General features: G+C 35.4%; 1 protein-coding gene across 6 annotated transcripts in view; it reads right to left on the reverse strand.

Moving 5' to 3' along the window:
* Mfsd8 (major facilitator superfamily domain containing 8) overlaps positions 1-16,452 on the reverse strand; it is an 89,513-nt gene that overhangs the window by 16,711 nt on the left and 56,350 nt on the right. For 2 of the 6 annotated variants that reach the window (XM_026390905.2, XM_026390903.2), the window contains exons 1-5: positions 16,186-16,320; positions 12,527-12,618; positions 10,559-10,602; positions 4,052-4,292; positions 2,782-2,895 (exon numbers count right to left, since the gene is read on the reverse strand). In XM_026390905.2, the coding sequence (XP_026246690.1) occupies positions 2,782-2,895; positions 4,052-4,292; positions 10,559-10,602; positions 12,527-12,618; positions 16,186-16,250 (556 nt within the window). In that variant the 5' untranslated portion in view covers positions 16,251-16,320. Of the gene's footprint in view, positions 1-2,781; positions 2,896-4,051; positions 4,293-10,558; positions 10,603-12,526; positions 12,619-15,263; positions 15,322-15,784; positions 15,815-16,185; positions 16,321-16,452 lie in introns of those variants that run through there. The other 4 variants (XM_026390904.2, XM_077803506.1, XM_077803507.1 and 1 more) reach the window with 3 other exon arrangements.

Raw genomic sequence — 16,452 nt, forward strand, 5'->3', positions numbered from 1 at the left:
TAGTAACTCGGAAAAAAAAAGTCTGAAAAGACTCCTTAAGGAGACAATAATAAAAGAGTGAGAGAAACTGACGTATGTGCATCCACAAAGGACTATATCTAAGTCACCTGTCAATATCTCCTTTTTTTGCTTTTTGTTTTTGGAGGTATAGGGTGGAGGAGTGGGGAGGAGTGCTAGGCATGAACCCCAGCACTTCAAGGATGCAGAGCACATGTTCTACCATGGAGCCACACCCCAGCCCCAGGATCTTCTTTTCTCAAAAAAAATTCCAATTGGAAATTTAAGTTATACAGTTTCTTCAATAAATAAATTATAAAAGTTTAATCAGTTTCATTATAACAAAGAAAACATCATATTTTAGGTCAAATATTTTAAATATCACTATTTATATACCCAAATTATATATATTTGATATAATTTAAAATTTGATCCGTGGCAAAACTGGACATCAACAGTACTGTGGTTTGCTTTCCTGTCTGAATTCTATATGAGGCTCTGTTAATCACTAGCATATAACCTTAGGGTGAGAAGGAAGTGAGATGCTGTACCTAAAGAACAGTGCCCAGCCCATAGCAAGCATTCAGTAAAGGCACCACTTGTTGAGTGCTTACTACTGAAGAAGCCATCAAATCTCTTCAGGCTTCCATTTACTTATCTATAACACAAACTGTTTAAATGAGATAATCTTTCAAAACTTTGAAGGTGGTCAACAATATTCTATCTACACAAGGTATTATGCTAATAATGAGGAGGCAGAGTGAAAAATAAGAAGACCCAGGCTATGTCCTCGTGTATTTTACAGTATAGCCTTAACGTTCAACCCATCTACATTTGTGCTTATATTTGTTCCAGAATATTAAACCAAAATATTAGGATTCGGATAAACCTATGAATTAGACCCTATTCTGTTGAGTCTTTTTTGGCTCAAGAAAAGGAAGTAATGGGAACTGGTGGTGGGGGTGAGGTGCTAATGATGAAGTAAACTGAGATAGATCAAAACTGATAATAGTCATAAATGTAATCAACAGCCAAAGCATAGACCAAGTATCTGGATTTTCAATATTTTCTGGACATTAAAAATGACAGTAATCAAAAAGAAAATAAATAAATAAATAAAAAAAAGAAAAAAAAATGACAGTAATCATTATACAAAATACATGCATGAAGATGTGAATTTGGTGTCAACATACCTTATATACAAACAGAGATATGATAAATTTTGGTATAAAGATATATTAAGAATTGTAATACAAAAAAAAAGAGCTCATATATAATGGCATAATTTGGCATGAACATACTTTATATACAGAGTTATGAAGAACTGTGCTGTGAATGGATAATTATGAATGAAATGCATTCCACCATTGTCATGTATGTAAGAAATTTTTTAAAAGTCCCAATAAACAAACAAAAAAAATTTTAAAAAGCATATCATATGAAATTTCTGAAAAGCAGCAATAAAGAAAAGGTACCAAAACAACAACAAAAATCAGCCACAGAAACAAAGACATATTACATACAGGGAAACACATTTTAAAGAAATCATAGATATTTAACATGAAAAATACAAAATAATAAGGATGAAATAATCAACAACCAGAACAGCATAATAACAAAAGAATCCAGTCCCAAATAAAGAATCGTACCACATATTTCCAAGTATATGAAATTCTAGAATGGGAGAAAATAAATTATAATGACAGGGAAAGTGGAATAGTTGAAAATAAAATTGTATAACGAGTAAACTTCTGAGATAATCAATGCTTTAAATTTTGGTTGAAACGACATAATTCATATATTTGTCAAAATATCAAAGTATATTGGGTACATTTTATTCTATGTACATTCTATGTACATTCTATGTACATTATTTCTGAATAAAGTTGATTTCAAACACACTGGAAAAAAAATGACTAATTTCTCTACTCAGCCAAATGAATTTGCCTTGGGGAATTATTAAAATCATATTAATTTTTTTTTTTTATACTTAGCAAAAGGATAGAGGCTTTGGAAGAAATAGTAAACACTTTCAACCGGGCATGAGAGTGCACACCTATAATCCCAACAACTCCGGAGGTTGAGGCAGGAGGATCACAAGTTCAAGGCCAGGCTCAGCAACTTAGCAAGGCCCTAATCAATTTTTCCAGACCCTGTCTCAAAATAAAAAATAAAAAGGGCTGTGGATGTGGCTCAGTGGTTAAGCAACCTGAGTTCAATCCCAATGCCCCACCCTACCCCCCAAAAATCCACAAAACGAAACACATTTTCATTTTCTTCAGCCGTAGAAAAATCTTAAAGCTATGGGCAAAGGGTTAAAGGGTAAAGAATCTTATAACTTTCCTCAAATACTTTAGTAAAAAGAATTGTTTCCAATAAATGGAAAAATAAACTCTTGCAAAGATGTCAGATCAAACTGATTAGTTGACAAGAGTCAGAGTGAGATCCGAACCTGAATTTCCCATTTACTATCTGGGTAACCAATTTTCTTAGGCTCTCTCTGCTTTTAGCATCCTCATTTGTAAAGTGGGACAAATAGCATTTAACTTGAGAGAACTGGTGTCAAGGTAAAATGAGCCTTGCCTCACTGCCAGATCACTTGCCTAGCACACAAAAACCCTTTGGTTCAATGCCCAGCACTGCAAAAAATTAAATACAAATAAAAATTTAGTTTCCCTCATTTTGCCCATCAGCTAGGAGGTTTTATACTGGATTATATGTATGTTTAAAACACAAAGGTTTCCCCAATTCAAATTCAAATCATGACAAGTGAAGAGCACTTACCTGGACCTAGAATAAATCCTAATGCTTGACACGTGCTTGTATTGGCCATAGAACTTGTCCTTTCCTGAAGGGAAGTAGCACCAGCAATATATGATCTAACCACTGCAACATTTCCTAAGAAAAGACACAATAATCCACAATAAGAGAGAATATCCTTCAATTTATAACATGGCACTTAATTTGGCTCTATGCAAAAAAAAGAAATGTTGGTCAACATTATAGTCACTGCTTCCTCTTTATGATCATACAAAGCATTTAAGAAATGTTTATTGAACAAATGCATGAATTAATGGAAAACAGAATTTTTAGTAATATTAAAACACAGTTTTGAATAGATAGGAAAATGGCATTATAAAAATATCAAACTTTCTCCATTAAGCACTCAGAAAACTCTGAGTGAATGGCATACTACCATTTTTTATTTGCATCTATTTTGAGACAGAATGTTGCTCAGTTGTTCAGACTGCCCTTGACCTCTTACCTTAGCCTCCCAAGTAGCTGGAACTATAGGCATGCACCACCAGGCTTACAACTATTTTTAAAGGAAAGATGTCACAAACTCTGCATGCATAGACCTGAAATATATGAAACGGGAAAAAATCCAATAACAATTTACTTCAAGAGTTTTATTGAGCCAGGTGTGGTAGGGCATGCCTGTAATCCCAGATGCTTAGGAGATTAATACAGGAGTATCACCAAGATCCAGGCCAGCCTGGGCAACTTACCAAGACCCTGTCTCAAAATACAAAATATAAGAGTGACTGGGGATATAGCTCAGTGATAGAGAAACCCTGGATACAATTCTCAAAACCCAAAAAAGTTTTTCTGAGCACTTACTATGTTCAAGAGACTCTGCTAGGAGCCAGAGAAAATTAAAAAGTGTCATAACTATCTCTAATTGCAAAGAGCTTATCATCTGACTAGCAAGAAAGGATAAAACCATGCAAGACTATAAGAAAGTGCCAGAGAGAGATCAGAGAAAAGGAAGATCGAGGGGTAGAGTGGTGTGGGAGGGCTTCATGTAAGATGTAGAAATTAAATCTGCATCTTGAAGGATAATAATGGGAACAAAGGAGAAAACCTACAGGTAATGAAACACAATGAGCAAGGCAAAGTGATAGGAAAACATATTTGCCTCTTTGTAAGAAAAGATGGGTGTGCCCAATTGTGAGATACTAGACTAAGAAGAAATAAAGCCAGGCAAGAGGGCATAAACATTAGGATGAATGTGAAGTTGACACAATCAGACATATACATACAAACATATTACCTGCTCCAAATCCCACCAATCCACGAGCGGCCAACATGTAGTATTTATTATGAGAAGCTGGAACGTGGACATATGCATAGAGGCAGTTGGCTGCCACTGAAATAAAGATGGAGATGACAAGAGGTTCTTTCCGTGGTCTATGGTTAGACCATAAACCAAATATAGGTGAAGCTACCATTTGACCAATACTAAACGAAGCAATAACCCAGCCCAAAAAACTTGCATCAGCTGTCTGATCAATCTGCAAAAAAAAAAAAAAATAAATAAACACAATGCTTTAAGAATTGTTTACCCAAGAAAGGTAAAGTTTAAATACATTTGTCTGACCATGTAAGTCTTTCTATTAAAAAACAGAAACAATTCTAACATAGAGGTTCTGAACTCTATTACAGGAAAGAATTCAAACTTCTGACATTACAATTAAATGTGCTAACAATTCAATGTGTTAGAAACAATGAGGTGCCACCAGAAATCAAAAGCAAGTGGACAAGGCAAACTGTACTTCTGACAGAGAAGCAAGTTAAGGAACCTGGCTAGCAAAAACGCCTAGGTGGGCAGCCTGCCCTTTCATATACCTCAGACAGCATTACCTGCATTCTGATTGGAAGACTTGGGATACAATCTACACTATTGGTTTATTTTAAAATTAGGGAGAGCAAAAGGGAAGGGCTATAATTGAAGTGGCTACAATTGGATCCAATTAAGGCTGAATACTATATTCTGAAAATGCACCACCAGACTTTCTATTTCTCACACTGTATACAGTTCCCTTAATGGGAGCTTCATTTTTTTTTTAATTTTTATGGAAATAAGTGGTGCATAAAAATCTTGTTGAAAAGATAATCATACTTTATATATAAATGTTTTATATATACATATAAAAATAATAACTTCATAAAAATAATGAGGTATTCCTTAATTCTTATAAATACAATTTTTTATATTTATGCTATCCCATAAACAGACATTAGTGTGTAAATCTATTACTATTATTTTTTACACTGGGCATAATGGTCAGATGGGTAAAACACAAAAGCTGACAATTCTCTTATTAAAAGTATTACTAATTCTTCCTTTCAACATACCGGGTCCATTCTGCTACTTAAAGAAAGTTTAGTTTGGGTTTTGGTTTTGATGCTACTGGGAATTGAACTCAGGGTCTATGGCATGCTAGGCATATATTCTATCGATGACTTATATCCCTAGACCTAAAGAGGGTTTACTATCATGAAAAGTGAAGAGAGAACCAAATGACTAAAACTCAGAAAATACAACACTTTCAGAAAAATAGAAAACTTTCATTTAGAAAAGGAACTGTGAAACAAATCAACATAAACAGTCACTTGGGGGAAACAAGAACCATTAAACTTTATAAAATGAATTTAAATAAATATAGAAAATCAACTTAAAAATCAAGAGCTGGGTGTGATGGTACATGTCTATAATCCCAAGTACTCCAGAGGCTGAAGGATCACAAATATGCAGCAGCCTCAGCAACTTAGTAAGATCCTGTCTCAACATAAGAAATAAAAAGAACTGGGAATGTAACTCAAGGGTAAAGTGCCTTGGGTTCAATCCCCAGTCCAAAAAAAAAAAAAATTAAATAAAAATAAACTCCCAAAGTGTTGGGTACTGAAGTTCAAAACATTGTTCTCTAAAATGCAACAGTACTGACAAAGTCAAAGTTCCAGCAATGTTAATGCTTTGCTAGGAGAACTTAGATATGAATGCATGTGTTTCAAAGCTCCTCACCTATTATCGTGCAGATTATTGCTTAAATGTAACATAAACTCTATATCAAAAACTTAATACAGGCAATAGGGATATAAAAAAGAATAAACACAGTCCCTACCATTAAGGAGTGTCCCAACTAGGTTCTACTTAGCTCTATTTGAAAAATCCTGAGTAGCTGAGAAAATAAATAATATGCTTTAATATATTATTTATATTATAATATAATGTATTTGGACTTTTTGTTTGTTTTTGTCTTCATACCAGGTATTAAACCCAGAGGCATTTAACCACTAAGTCATATCTTTAGCCCATTTTTCAGTTTTAATTTTGTGACAGGGTCTTGCTAAGTTGCTTAGGGCTTCACTAAATTGCTGAGGCTGGCTTTGAACTTGTGATCCTCCTGCCTTCACCTCCAGCGCCTGTCTGGGATTACAGGTGGGCACCACCAAGCCTAGTCACTTTAATTCTGTATCAGTCAGGTGGGGATAACCTCCTCCAGAGATTTTATAAAAATTATTTGAGCCAACATATGTACAGGGCTTAGGAGCAGGTCACTATATTACATGCACTTAGTGACTTTCCTATACAATATAAGGACAAATATTTCTTAGTGTTTTCTTTTAATAATATGCCAGTTTTATTATCATGCTATATTATCATAACTCATCAACTCCCTGACACAATGAAATAAGCTATCACTCTAATTCATAATTTGTGTTCTAAGAATGTGTCTTTCTAGAGGTCATCCCCACCTTTGGGCAACACTTCACTGATGCCTGTCTGTCACCAGGGGCCAGGAGATACATATTCAGAATAGAACCAAATTCTTTTGGAAAATTTGCTGCTTTTTGTTTATTTGTTTTGTGGGAGAAAAGTTTAGCCTAGCTTTTATCTTTCTGACAGATGATAAGCTAGATAATATTTTGCACACACTATCTTAAAAGCAAGATATCCTGCAACATACTATCATGAAATAATTAGTATCCTGAAATTCAGAAAATGTCTGCCATTTTCTAGCTGTGTGACCTTGAACAAAGAACTTGTCTTCTCAGCCCAAATTTTTCACTTGTCAAATAGGACTAACAGTAACTACCTCCCAGGGTTGCTCTGAAGTTCAAGGATGATGTAGATAAATCTTAGTACTTTCCAGATTGGCTGCACCAATTTGCAGCCCCACCAACACTGTATGAGTGTGCGTTTTCCCCCACATCTTCGCCAACACTTATTGTTGTTTGTCTTCATAATAGCTGCCATTCTGACTAGAGTGAGATGATATCTTAGAGTAGTTTTGATTTGCATTTCTCTAATTGCTAGCGATGATGAACATTCATTTATTTGTTGACTGACTGTATACCATCTTCTGAAAAGTGTCTGTTCAGGTCCTTGGCCTACTTATTGATTGGGTTATTTGTTTTTTTTGGTGCTTAGCTTTTTTAGTTCTTTATATATCCTAGAGGTTAGTGCTCTATCTGATGTGTGAGGGGTAAAGATTTGCTCCCAAGATGTAGGCTCTCTATTCACGTCACTGATTGTTTCTTTTGCTGAGAAGAAATTTTTTAGTTTCAGTCCGTCCCATTTGTTGACTCTTGATTTTAATTTTTGCGACTGCTGGTGGGGCTGAAATTGGTGCAGCCAATTATGAAAAGCAGTATGGAGATTTATTGGAAAACTGGGAATGGAACCACCATTTGATCCAGCTATCCCTCTCCTCAGTCTATACCCAAAGGACTTAAAAATAGCATAATACATAGACACAGCCATATCAATGTTTATAGCAGCACAATTCACAATAGCTAAACTGTGGAACCCACCCAGATGCCCTTCAATAGATGAATGGATAAAAAAAAATATGGCATATATACACAATGGGATATTACTCAGCAATAAGAGAGAATAAAATCATGGCATTTGCAGGTAAATAGATGGAATTAGAGAAGATACTACTGAGTGAAGTTAGCCAATCCCAAAAAACCAAATGCTGAATGTTTTCTCTGATATAAGGAGGCTGATTCATAGTGGGGTAGGGAGGGAGAGCATGGGAGGAATAGACAAACTCTAGATAGGGCAGAGGGGTGGGGAGGGGATATGGGGTTAGAAATGATGGTGAAATGTGATGGACTTATTACACAAAGCACATGTAGAAAGACACAAATTGGTGTGAATATATTTTGTATACAACCAGAGATATGAAAAAAGGTGCTCTATATGTGCAATAAGAATTATAATGCATTCCGATGTCATACATAAATTTTAAAAATTAATTTTAAAAAGGCTTAGTATTATACCTGGTACACAGGAAGTTCTCAATATCATTATGAAATTTCTTGATTAAATTGATACAGTTTTGGGCAGAAGTTACATTTGTATTGCCAAAGGACTAGTTATCATCTCACAAACTCAATAAATTTACATTTAAAAGCTGTCAAATGTCTACAGAAAGACTTGTAACTTTTCAAAATTCAACTTATTATGCAGAACATGCAGAATCATTACAAACAATCTTCTTTTGAGACTTTTGCAGGTTAAAAAGACTAGATAAGGGACTGGGGTTCTAGCTCAGTGGTAAAACATTTGCCTGGCATGTGTGAGGCCCTGGGTTTAAGCCTCAGCACCACAAAAAAAGTAAATAAAATAAAGGTATTATGTCCATCTACAATAAAAAAAAAAGACTAGATAAAAGAAATGTAATTTTAGCAAAGAAATAGTTGCTTCTAATTTGTTAAATATCCTGTTTAAATTCCAATGACTCTGCCAATATGGAAAGAATGCTTTGTGTCATGATAATAATTTTTTTTATATAACATAACTTTTAAAATTAACTTCCAAGGATCTGAGGACATGGGTCAGTGGTAGAGGGCTTGCAAGGCCCCTGGTTCAATTCCTAATACTACAAAAGAAATGTATGCTACATTTGTCACAGATTATGAACCAATACTGATAATTAGTATTAACGAAAGTCTGTGCTTTATTCAAATTTTCCCAGATCTTACCTAATGACCTTTTTCTGTTCTAAGATCTCACCCGGATACCACAATATATTTAGTCCTCATGGTTTTGTAAATATATATTTATTTTTTAGTTGTAATTAGACACAATACCTTTTTATTTTATTTATTTATTTTTATGTGGTGCTGAGGATTGAACTCAGGGCCTCACACATGCTAGGCAAGCACTCTACTGCTGAGCCACAACCCTAGCCCCAAGTCCTCATGTTTTTTAGATTCCTCTGAGCTGTGACAGTTTCTCAGACTCTCCTTATTTTTTATGACTGATTTGTCTGATGTTTTCCTCATGATTAGAACAGCGTTATGAGCCTTTTTATGATATCCTTCAATGGTACACACCACCTTACAATGGAATAGCATTCCATTATACAAATGTACACATGTTGCTTCTCTACTCATTGCTTTAAGTATCTGTTGTATACTTCAGCTTTTGGCAATTATAAATAAAGTTACTACAAACATTAGTATGCAGATTTTTGTGTGGACATACATTTTCAAATCAGTTAGTTAAATATCTGGAAGCATAACTGCTAGATGCTACACTAAAACTATATTTAGGTTTTTTAAGAAACTCCCAAGTGGCTGTACCATTTTGCATTCCCACCAGGAACACATGATAAATCATATTCTCATTCTCTCTCTCTCTCTCTTTCCTTTTTTTTGGGGGGGTGGGGTGGGGTGGTGATACTAGGTAGGGATTCAACCCAGGTGCTTTACCTTTGAGCTACCTTCCCAGACCCATTTTTTATTTTATTTTGAGACAGGGTCTCACTGAAAAGTATACTGAATAAGCATAGACTTTTTCCCCTTGTTATTATTCTCTAAATAATAGAATTTAACCTTCTCAAGTTTTCTATGTTTATGCTTTAAATATTTTTGTAGTTGTCAATGGACCTTTATTTTATTTATTGATATGTGACACTGAAAATCGAACCCAGTGCCTCACACATGCCAGGCAAGCACTCTGCCACTGAGCCACAACCCCAGCCCTCTATGTTTATTTTTAATATGATGCTTTATAATTTTTTTTAAATTTTTATTATTGGTTGTTCAAAAACATTAAATAGTTCTTGACATATCATATTTCATACATTTGATTCAAGTGGGTTATGAACTCCCATTTTTACCCCGTATACAGAATGCAGAATCACATTGGTTGATGCTTTATAAATTAATAACAAAATCTATTACACATATAAATAATAGAGTTTAACAAACATTTACATAGCATTTACACTTTATTAGATATAATCTAGGAATAAATAAAGTCTCTGGAGAATGTGAAGAGATTACATGTAAATTTTACTTAAATAAATCATTTTACTTAAGGGATTTGAGCAGCCATAATAAATTTTTGTATCCTGGGGTAGGAAGTCCTAGATATCAATATCCCAAGAAAACCAAGGGAATACCGCATATTATCTATTCTATTCATAATGTTGCCCAACAATCCAGATTAATTCCAAGGGGAAAATATGAAATTATCCCTCAGGAATATCAACTGTATATTTTGTGGATTAAGACTATGTCCAGCTATAATCCTGTCTTCTTAGTATAGCATCCATTTTACTCCAAATGTGTTCTGGTTTGCCCAAAACATATTCTGTTACTTTACTTACAAGGCTCTTTTGAGGAACTATGTTCTAAAGTTATTCTAGTAGAGATTAAACTACAGAATACTAAAGAGCCACTCTAGAAAATGTTCAACTACTTAAAACTTACTACTACTACAGTTACTTATGGAAAGAACAGATAGAAATGTACAAACCTTTTGGAGATAGGGCCATATTGACATTATCACAATAGAAAACCCTGTAAAGAGGCAAACCTGGTTATTTACAATTACAACAATTAAACACTATTACAGATATAATTTTTGGAACTACAGCATGGATTTTAAAATATCATTCTAAACCTATAAATTTGTACACACAAATGCGTAATTTATCAAAAAGTGTCATTTTTAATTATTGAAAGGAAAATGAGTACTAAAGACTGAAAAAAACAGAATCATAGTACATGCCCATATTAAGACAATAAAAGCAGAGAACCTATTTCTCCTCACTCATGTAGTCTCATCTCTAAATGGATGTTACTAAAAGCTTTAAGTGTTTATAGCAGACATAAATAGAGGAAAGGCCACATTGTTAGACAGGAAGTGGCAGGCTTTTAGCCTGTGTTCTTTGGGATAGAGAATTTACTGTAAGGGAAGACTAGGAAAAAGGAAAATGGTCACATACAGGGAGTACTGGATATAAAGAACCAAGATTATTCATGATGTACATATCTTTTAAAAATTCACTATCACTACAAGCCTTTACTGCTTAAGAACTTCAGTGATAAAATGCCAATGCTATTTATCAATATTACTTGTTTGTTTCTCTCTCTGTATATGTGTGTGTATTGCTAGCGATCAAATCCAGGGACTCACACAAGTACTCCACCACTGAGTTATAACCACAGCCTTATTTGTCAATTTTAAAGGTTAACCAAATCCAATCATAAATTCTAGAAAGCCTATTTATAAAAAAGTTTAACTGAGATATAATTCACATACTATACAATTCACCCATTTAAAGTACACATTGGGTAGGTGAGTGGTGCAAGCCTGCAATCCCAGAGACTCAGGAAGCTGAGGCAGGAGGATGGCAAGTTTGAGGACAGCCTTAGCAACTTAGCAAGAACTTTAATAATTCAGTGAAACCCTGTCTCTAAAAAAATAAATAAATAAAAGGTCTCAGGATGAAGTTCAGTGATAAAGGACCCCGGGGTTAAATTCCAAGTACCAAAGGTAAATAAATAAAAAGTGGTATTATCCAATCTGGCAGATGAGAAAAAAACAGGAATATACAAAAAAAAAAGTCTAGTAGAACGACCTACATTAAATTTATCTTCTAAAAGAAACCACTTGTAAAAATCAATGCCTACAGATTTAAAGAATCTAAACTTGGAAAAAAGTTAGTTCTCTAAACATTTCGCAATATTGGTAATTCTTATGTTTCCTCATCCTTTTAATTCCCCAGTACTGGGAATTAAACCCAGGGGTGTTCTACCACTGAGCTACATCCCCAGCCCTTTATTTTTATTTTGAGACCAGATCTTGCTCAGTTGCCCAGGCTGGCCTCGAACTTGTGATCCTCCTGTCTCAGCCTCTTGAGTCACTGGGATTACAGGTGTGTGTATCAGCCCTCTTATTTTTAATATGGTTACAGATACTGATATTCTGAAAAGATTTCCTTATAAAATTTTACTTTTAAGTAACTATATATTTATAAATAATGATACTACACTAAAATCCATTAAGCAACACCAATTAATATTCTCATACTTTACTATTTGTATGTTATGGCAATGAGAAAACTAAATTAAGGCTCAAAGACAACAACCACATAAATTAAAAAAAACAAAAAAACAGTTAAACTAAACTACATCAAAATTTAATGACGCTTCATTCACGTAGTCGCAGCTTTTCAGGAGGGTGGGAGAACGATTTGAGCCCAGGAGTTCAAGTGGGAGTTAACAAGTATAAAGTTTCAATTTTATAAGATGAGTATATTTCAGAGATTGGTTACATAACAATATGAATAAGATATGCTTAAACCACCAAATTCAGATAGGGTAAGATGATAATTTTTATGTTATGTATTTTTCACACCCTAACAGGTAATTTTAAAATATTAAATGAGGTAAAAATTAATTTTGAATTTTAAAAATTTTTATAATGTCTAACACTTACCTACACTGCTGAGAAACATAGTAAGATACAGAATCCTAATAGATCTCCATCGGCTCTTATAATGCTCTTCAGTTTCTATAATGTCCCATTCTCTAAATGTAAAGGATAAAAAGTAATATAGGTTGAACATCCTAAATCTGAAAACCCAAAATCCAAAATCTCTAAAATCTGAGACTTTTTGAGCATGAACACAACACCAAAGTGGAAAATTTTACACATAAACCCCACATGATAGGTCATAGTCAAAACATAAACACACTAAAAATACTGTATAAAATTACCTTTGCATATTCCAAAATCTGGAAAAATCCAAAACCTGAAGCATTTCAGATAAATCTATACAAATTGAATATCCTTGTCTCATTATGAGCAGATCTTTATGTGTTAATAATTTTTTCTTGCTTTTAGTTTGCAAATGGTATGACAGAGATGTAATTTACAAATACTGTTTTCTGCTGTACTAATCATATAAATGAGCAAATTTTAAAAATTTCCATGAATCATATGTAGAAAAAGTATAATTTACCCTTTATTGTATACAGATACTTAGAAGACAGAAGATAGCTTTAAAAAGCAAAACATTTGCACACCAACTATTTTGCTATTGTTGGCATATACAAATCACAAGGGGACGTAGGTTAATAGCAGTACTGTGTTTGCCAAAAAACTTTGAATTCATTATTGAAGAACAAAACAGAATCCATATTCTAAGAGGACAGGAGAAATGTGTGCTCACTGAAGGAACAATATAATGATTTAACATCTACAGAAATAAGAAAAACGAAACTGATTCTATAAAGATATGATCAATCAGGACAGAAGCCCCGGTAATATTGTTTTTTACAAAGACTGAAATTGCAAAGAAAACTTTGAAGCACCTATAGCATTTTAGGTTACTCTAAGAGAGAAATAGCAAACTATATTCTGTAGGCCAAATCTAGCCCACCACCTTTTCTGTATGACTTACAAGGTAAGAATACTTTTTACACATGGATTTTTTTTAATCAATTTAATGTCTGAAAACACTAATTTTGAACTCCAATTAAGGAAATGTCATTCTCTTAAAATGCTATTTCTCTCATTAATAGACCAATGTTACAAAATATTTTATTCACTTATTATTATATTTAAAATTTTTTACCAAAAACTTTTGTAGAATTTGTTTTTTTGTTAGTATTTATCCTTATATTCTTGACTTTTACTTTAGGCCTGATAAAGCCTAAAATACTTCCATCTGGGCCTTCCCAGAAAAAGTTTATCCATCACTGTTCTCCTTAATGAAGCTCTAAAGGAGGTCCATTGGGAAGCACTGGAAACTCAAGAAAGGAATTGGAAACTAACCCCTCCATGTCAGCAAATTATAACCAACCTTGTTAGACAAGAAGGACTATGGCTAACCAGACTCATGTCTGTGCCAGATAGTCAAATTGAACAAGGCCTGACAGGTTCAATTTGTTAAGGAATCAAATTATGTTTTTTAAAGATAGCATACTTATTGAATTATTCTCAAAATATTCTTTTTATTTTTAAAATGTTAAATCTTAGCAGGCCACAGTGGTGCATGCTTAAAATCCCAAGGACTTGGGAGGATGAGGCAGGAGGATCTCAAGTTTGAGGCCAGCCTAGGCAAACTATTGCAACTGTAATTCAAAAATAAAAAAAAGAAAGGGGCTGAGGATACAGCTCAGTAGTAGAGCACTCCATGTTCACTTCCCAATACCATAAATACATTGCTAACTCTAGAACCTCAAACTGAAGAATTGTTAATGAAGGGAACATTGAATTAGATGGACCCTAATGAGCATCAGACAATCACTTGGATGAAATCAAAGCTAAGGAAAAAAAAATCTATTTTTAAATAGGCTTATTTGGACAGAGTCATAGAATGTGCAATATACCATAAGAACACATTTAATATGGTTAAATGTTGAGCTATGACTCAAGGAGCAATCTGTTTGGAAAACAGACCAAAAAAAAAAAAAAAAGAAGCAAAAGTGATTCTGAGAAACTCAAATGCCACGAAGTCCATGCACTCAAACGTGCACTTGACTAACAGGAAAGATCTTTAGCCCCAAATCAGAGGAAGTACACAATTCTATTAAGCATAGATACCTGGTTTTCAAAGCCACAGCAAACTAGAAGCCCTCAAATAAAACTAGAGAGAAGGGAGGTTGCTGAGAGCAACAAAAACAGGGGTTGTTGACCAATTACACAAATGAGATGAGGGATATTCCAAGAGTAACAAAATAGACAGTAAAACTAGAAAGCTGACATAAATAATCTTAAAAAGTATAGCAGTGTGGAATAAATTAGTAAGCAGTTTATTGAAACCCAAATGCCTTCACAGACCTACAGGACATCCATTATATTAAAACATACTTCAATGCTGATATTCATTCTAATGATCTCAAGATACAATCAAGTAAGATAAAACTGCATTTCATATGGTCTGTTTAGTAAATAGAGAACTGGAGGGTTTCAATAAAAGAGAATAAATATTTGGTGCTGAAGAAGAATTAAATGAGCAAAAATCAAAATTTAGACAGCTTATGTCTGTATATTTATTAATTTACTTAACAAAATAATTATATTTTGAATGAAACAATACTGTTTTATTATTTAAATAATACTATTTAATTCTGTTTTCCTAAAGGCAAAATACATACTTAACTCTGCAATTTGACAAAAAGTATAAACACTTCTGAATAGTAAGAATTATAAGAATCAAAATACTAACACACGGGTTGTGGTTCAGTGGTAGAGCGTTTGCCTAGCATTCGTGAGGCACTGGATTCGATTCTCAACACCACATACAAATAAATAAAAATAATTTTTAAAAAATACTAGCACGTTATCCCTTAAATATGTAAACATGGGTTTTCATCTGCACATTTGGCGTAGGACAAAAGGGGAGCCCACTTATTTGCTAAGAAAGTATCAAGAAGTTATCAGACTATTAAATGAGTCAATACTAAGACCAGTATCTTCAAGTATGGATTAAAACCATCATTTTGTGAAATGTGAAAGTGATCAGTTCTAACTGGCCATCACAGTGCTGTGATTTGGCCATTGCAACTTTACTGCAGTTAAAAGTCAGAGAGGCAGCTTGGGTTTCTCATACATTCTGTATCAAACTCCAACAAAAGAGGAGTCGAGTAGACAAGAAAAAGCTCTCAGGCACGAGTGCCTGACATAGGATTATCAAGAGCCTCCTGGAGCCCCCGGTAGTCTAGACGTCACCCGCACAAGGACACTTACCTAGCAGTGGGAATCTCGCCCAGGAACAAACGCCAACTCCTGCCGCCAGCTGCGGTGACCTCTAACCCTCGTCTCCGAGCGGCTCTCGGCTCAGTCTGCACGGGTTCTCCCTCCCCGCCCCTCCCGGGGACGCCTAGGGGCGCCCTAGCCTGCCGACCCCGCACGGCCACTCCCCACTATTCTCAAATAAACTCATTTTTCTGCAGCGCCTTCTTTCTGGGTTTCGTGCTAGGTCGTGAACCCGAACCCCAGGCTGGCGGCGCCGCGGTCTGACGCCCTTCCCCACAGCTGGGAGCAGAGCCCGGCTCCGGCCGAGCCGGCTCCCCAGTCAGCGAGGGCGCGGCCCCGGGAGGTAACAGCGGGCCTCCACAGCGGGAGGGTGAGAGGTCCTCCCAGCTCACCTGCTTCCGGATGGGTAGTCCCCTAAGAGCGGCTCCCGTTCAGAATCCTCGCCCGGGCTCGCCATAGTTACAGCCCCCACACCGAGGCGCGCGGCCAGCTCACGCGACACCTGACCCCTCGGGTTCAAACCCGGAGCTGGCCAAACAACCTTAGCAATGCGCGTGCGCGCCTGGTGCCGGAAGTAGGCGGGGCGCCAGCGCTCGGAGGCGGGGAGAAGGGGTGGGGCTCCGCGTCGTCGGCCTCCTGCCCGCGTCCGCACTCGCCAG

The sequence above is a fragment of the Urocitellus parryii genome, chromosome 10 (genome assembly GCF_045843805.1).
Source record: "Urocitellus parryii isolate mUroPar1 chromosome 10, mUroPar1.hap1, whole genome shotgun sequence".
NCBI lineage: Eukaryota > Metazoa > Chordata > Mammalia > Rodentia > Sciuridae > Urocitellus > Urocitellus parryii.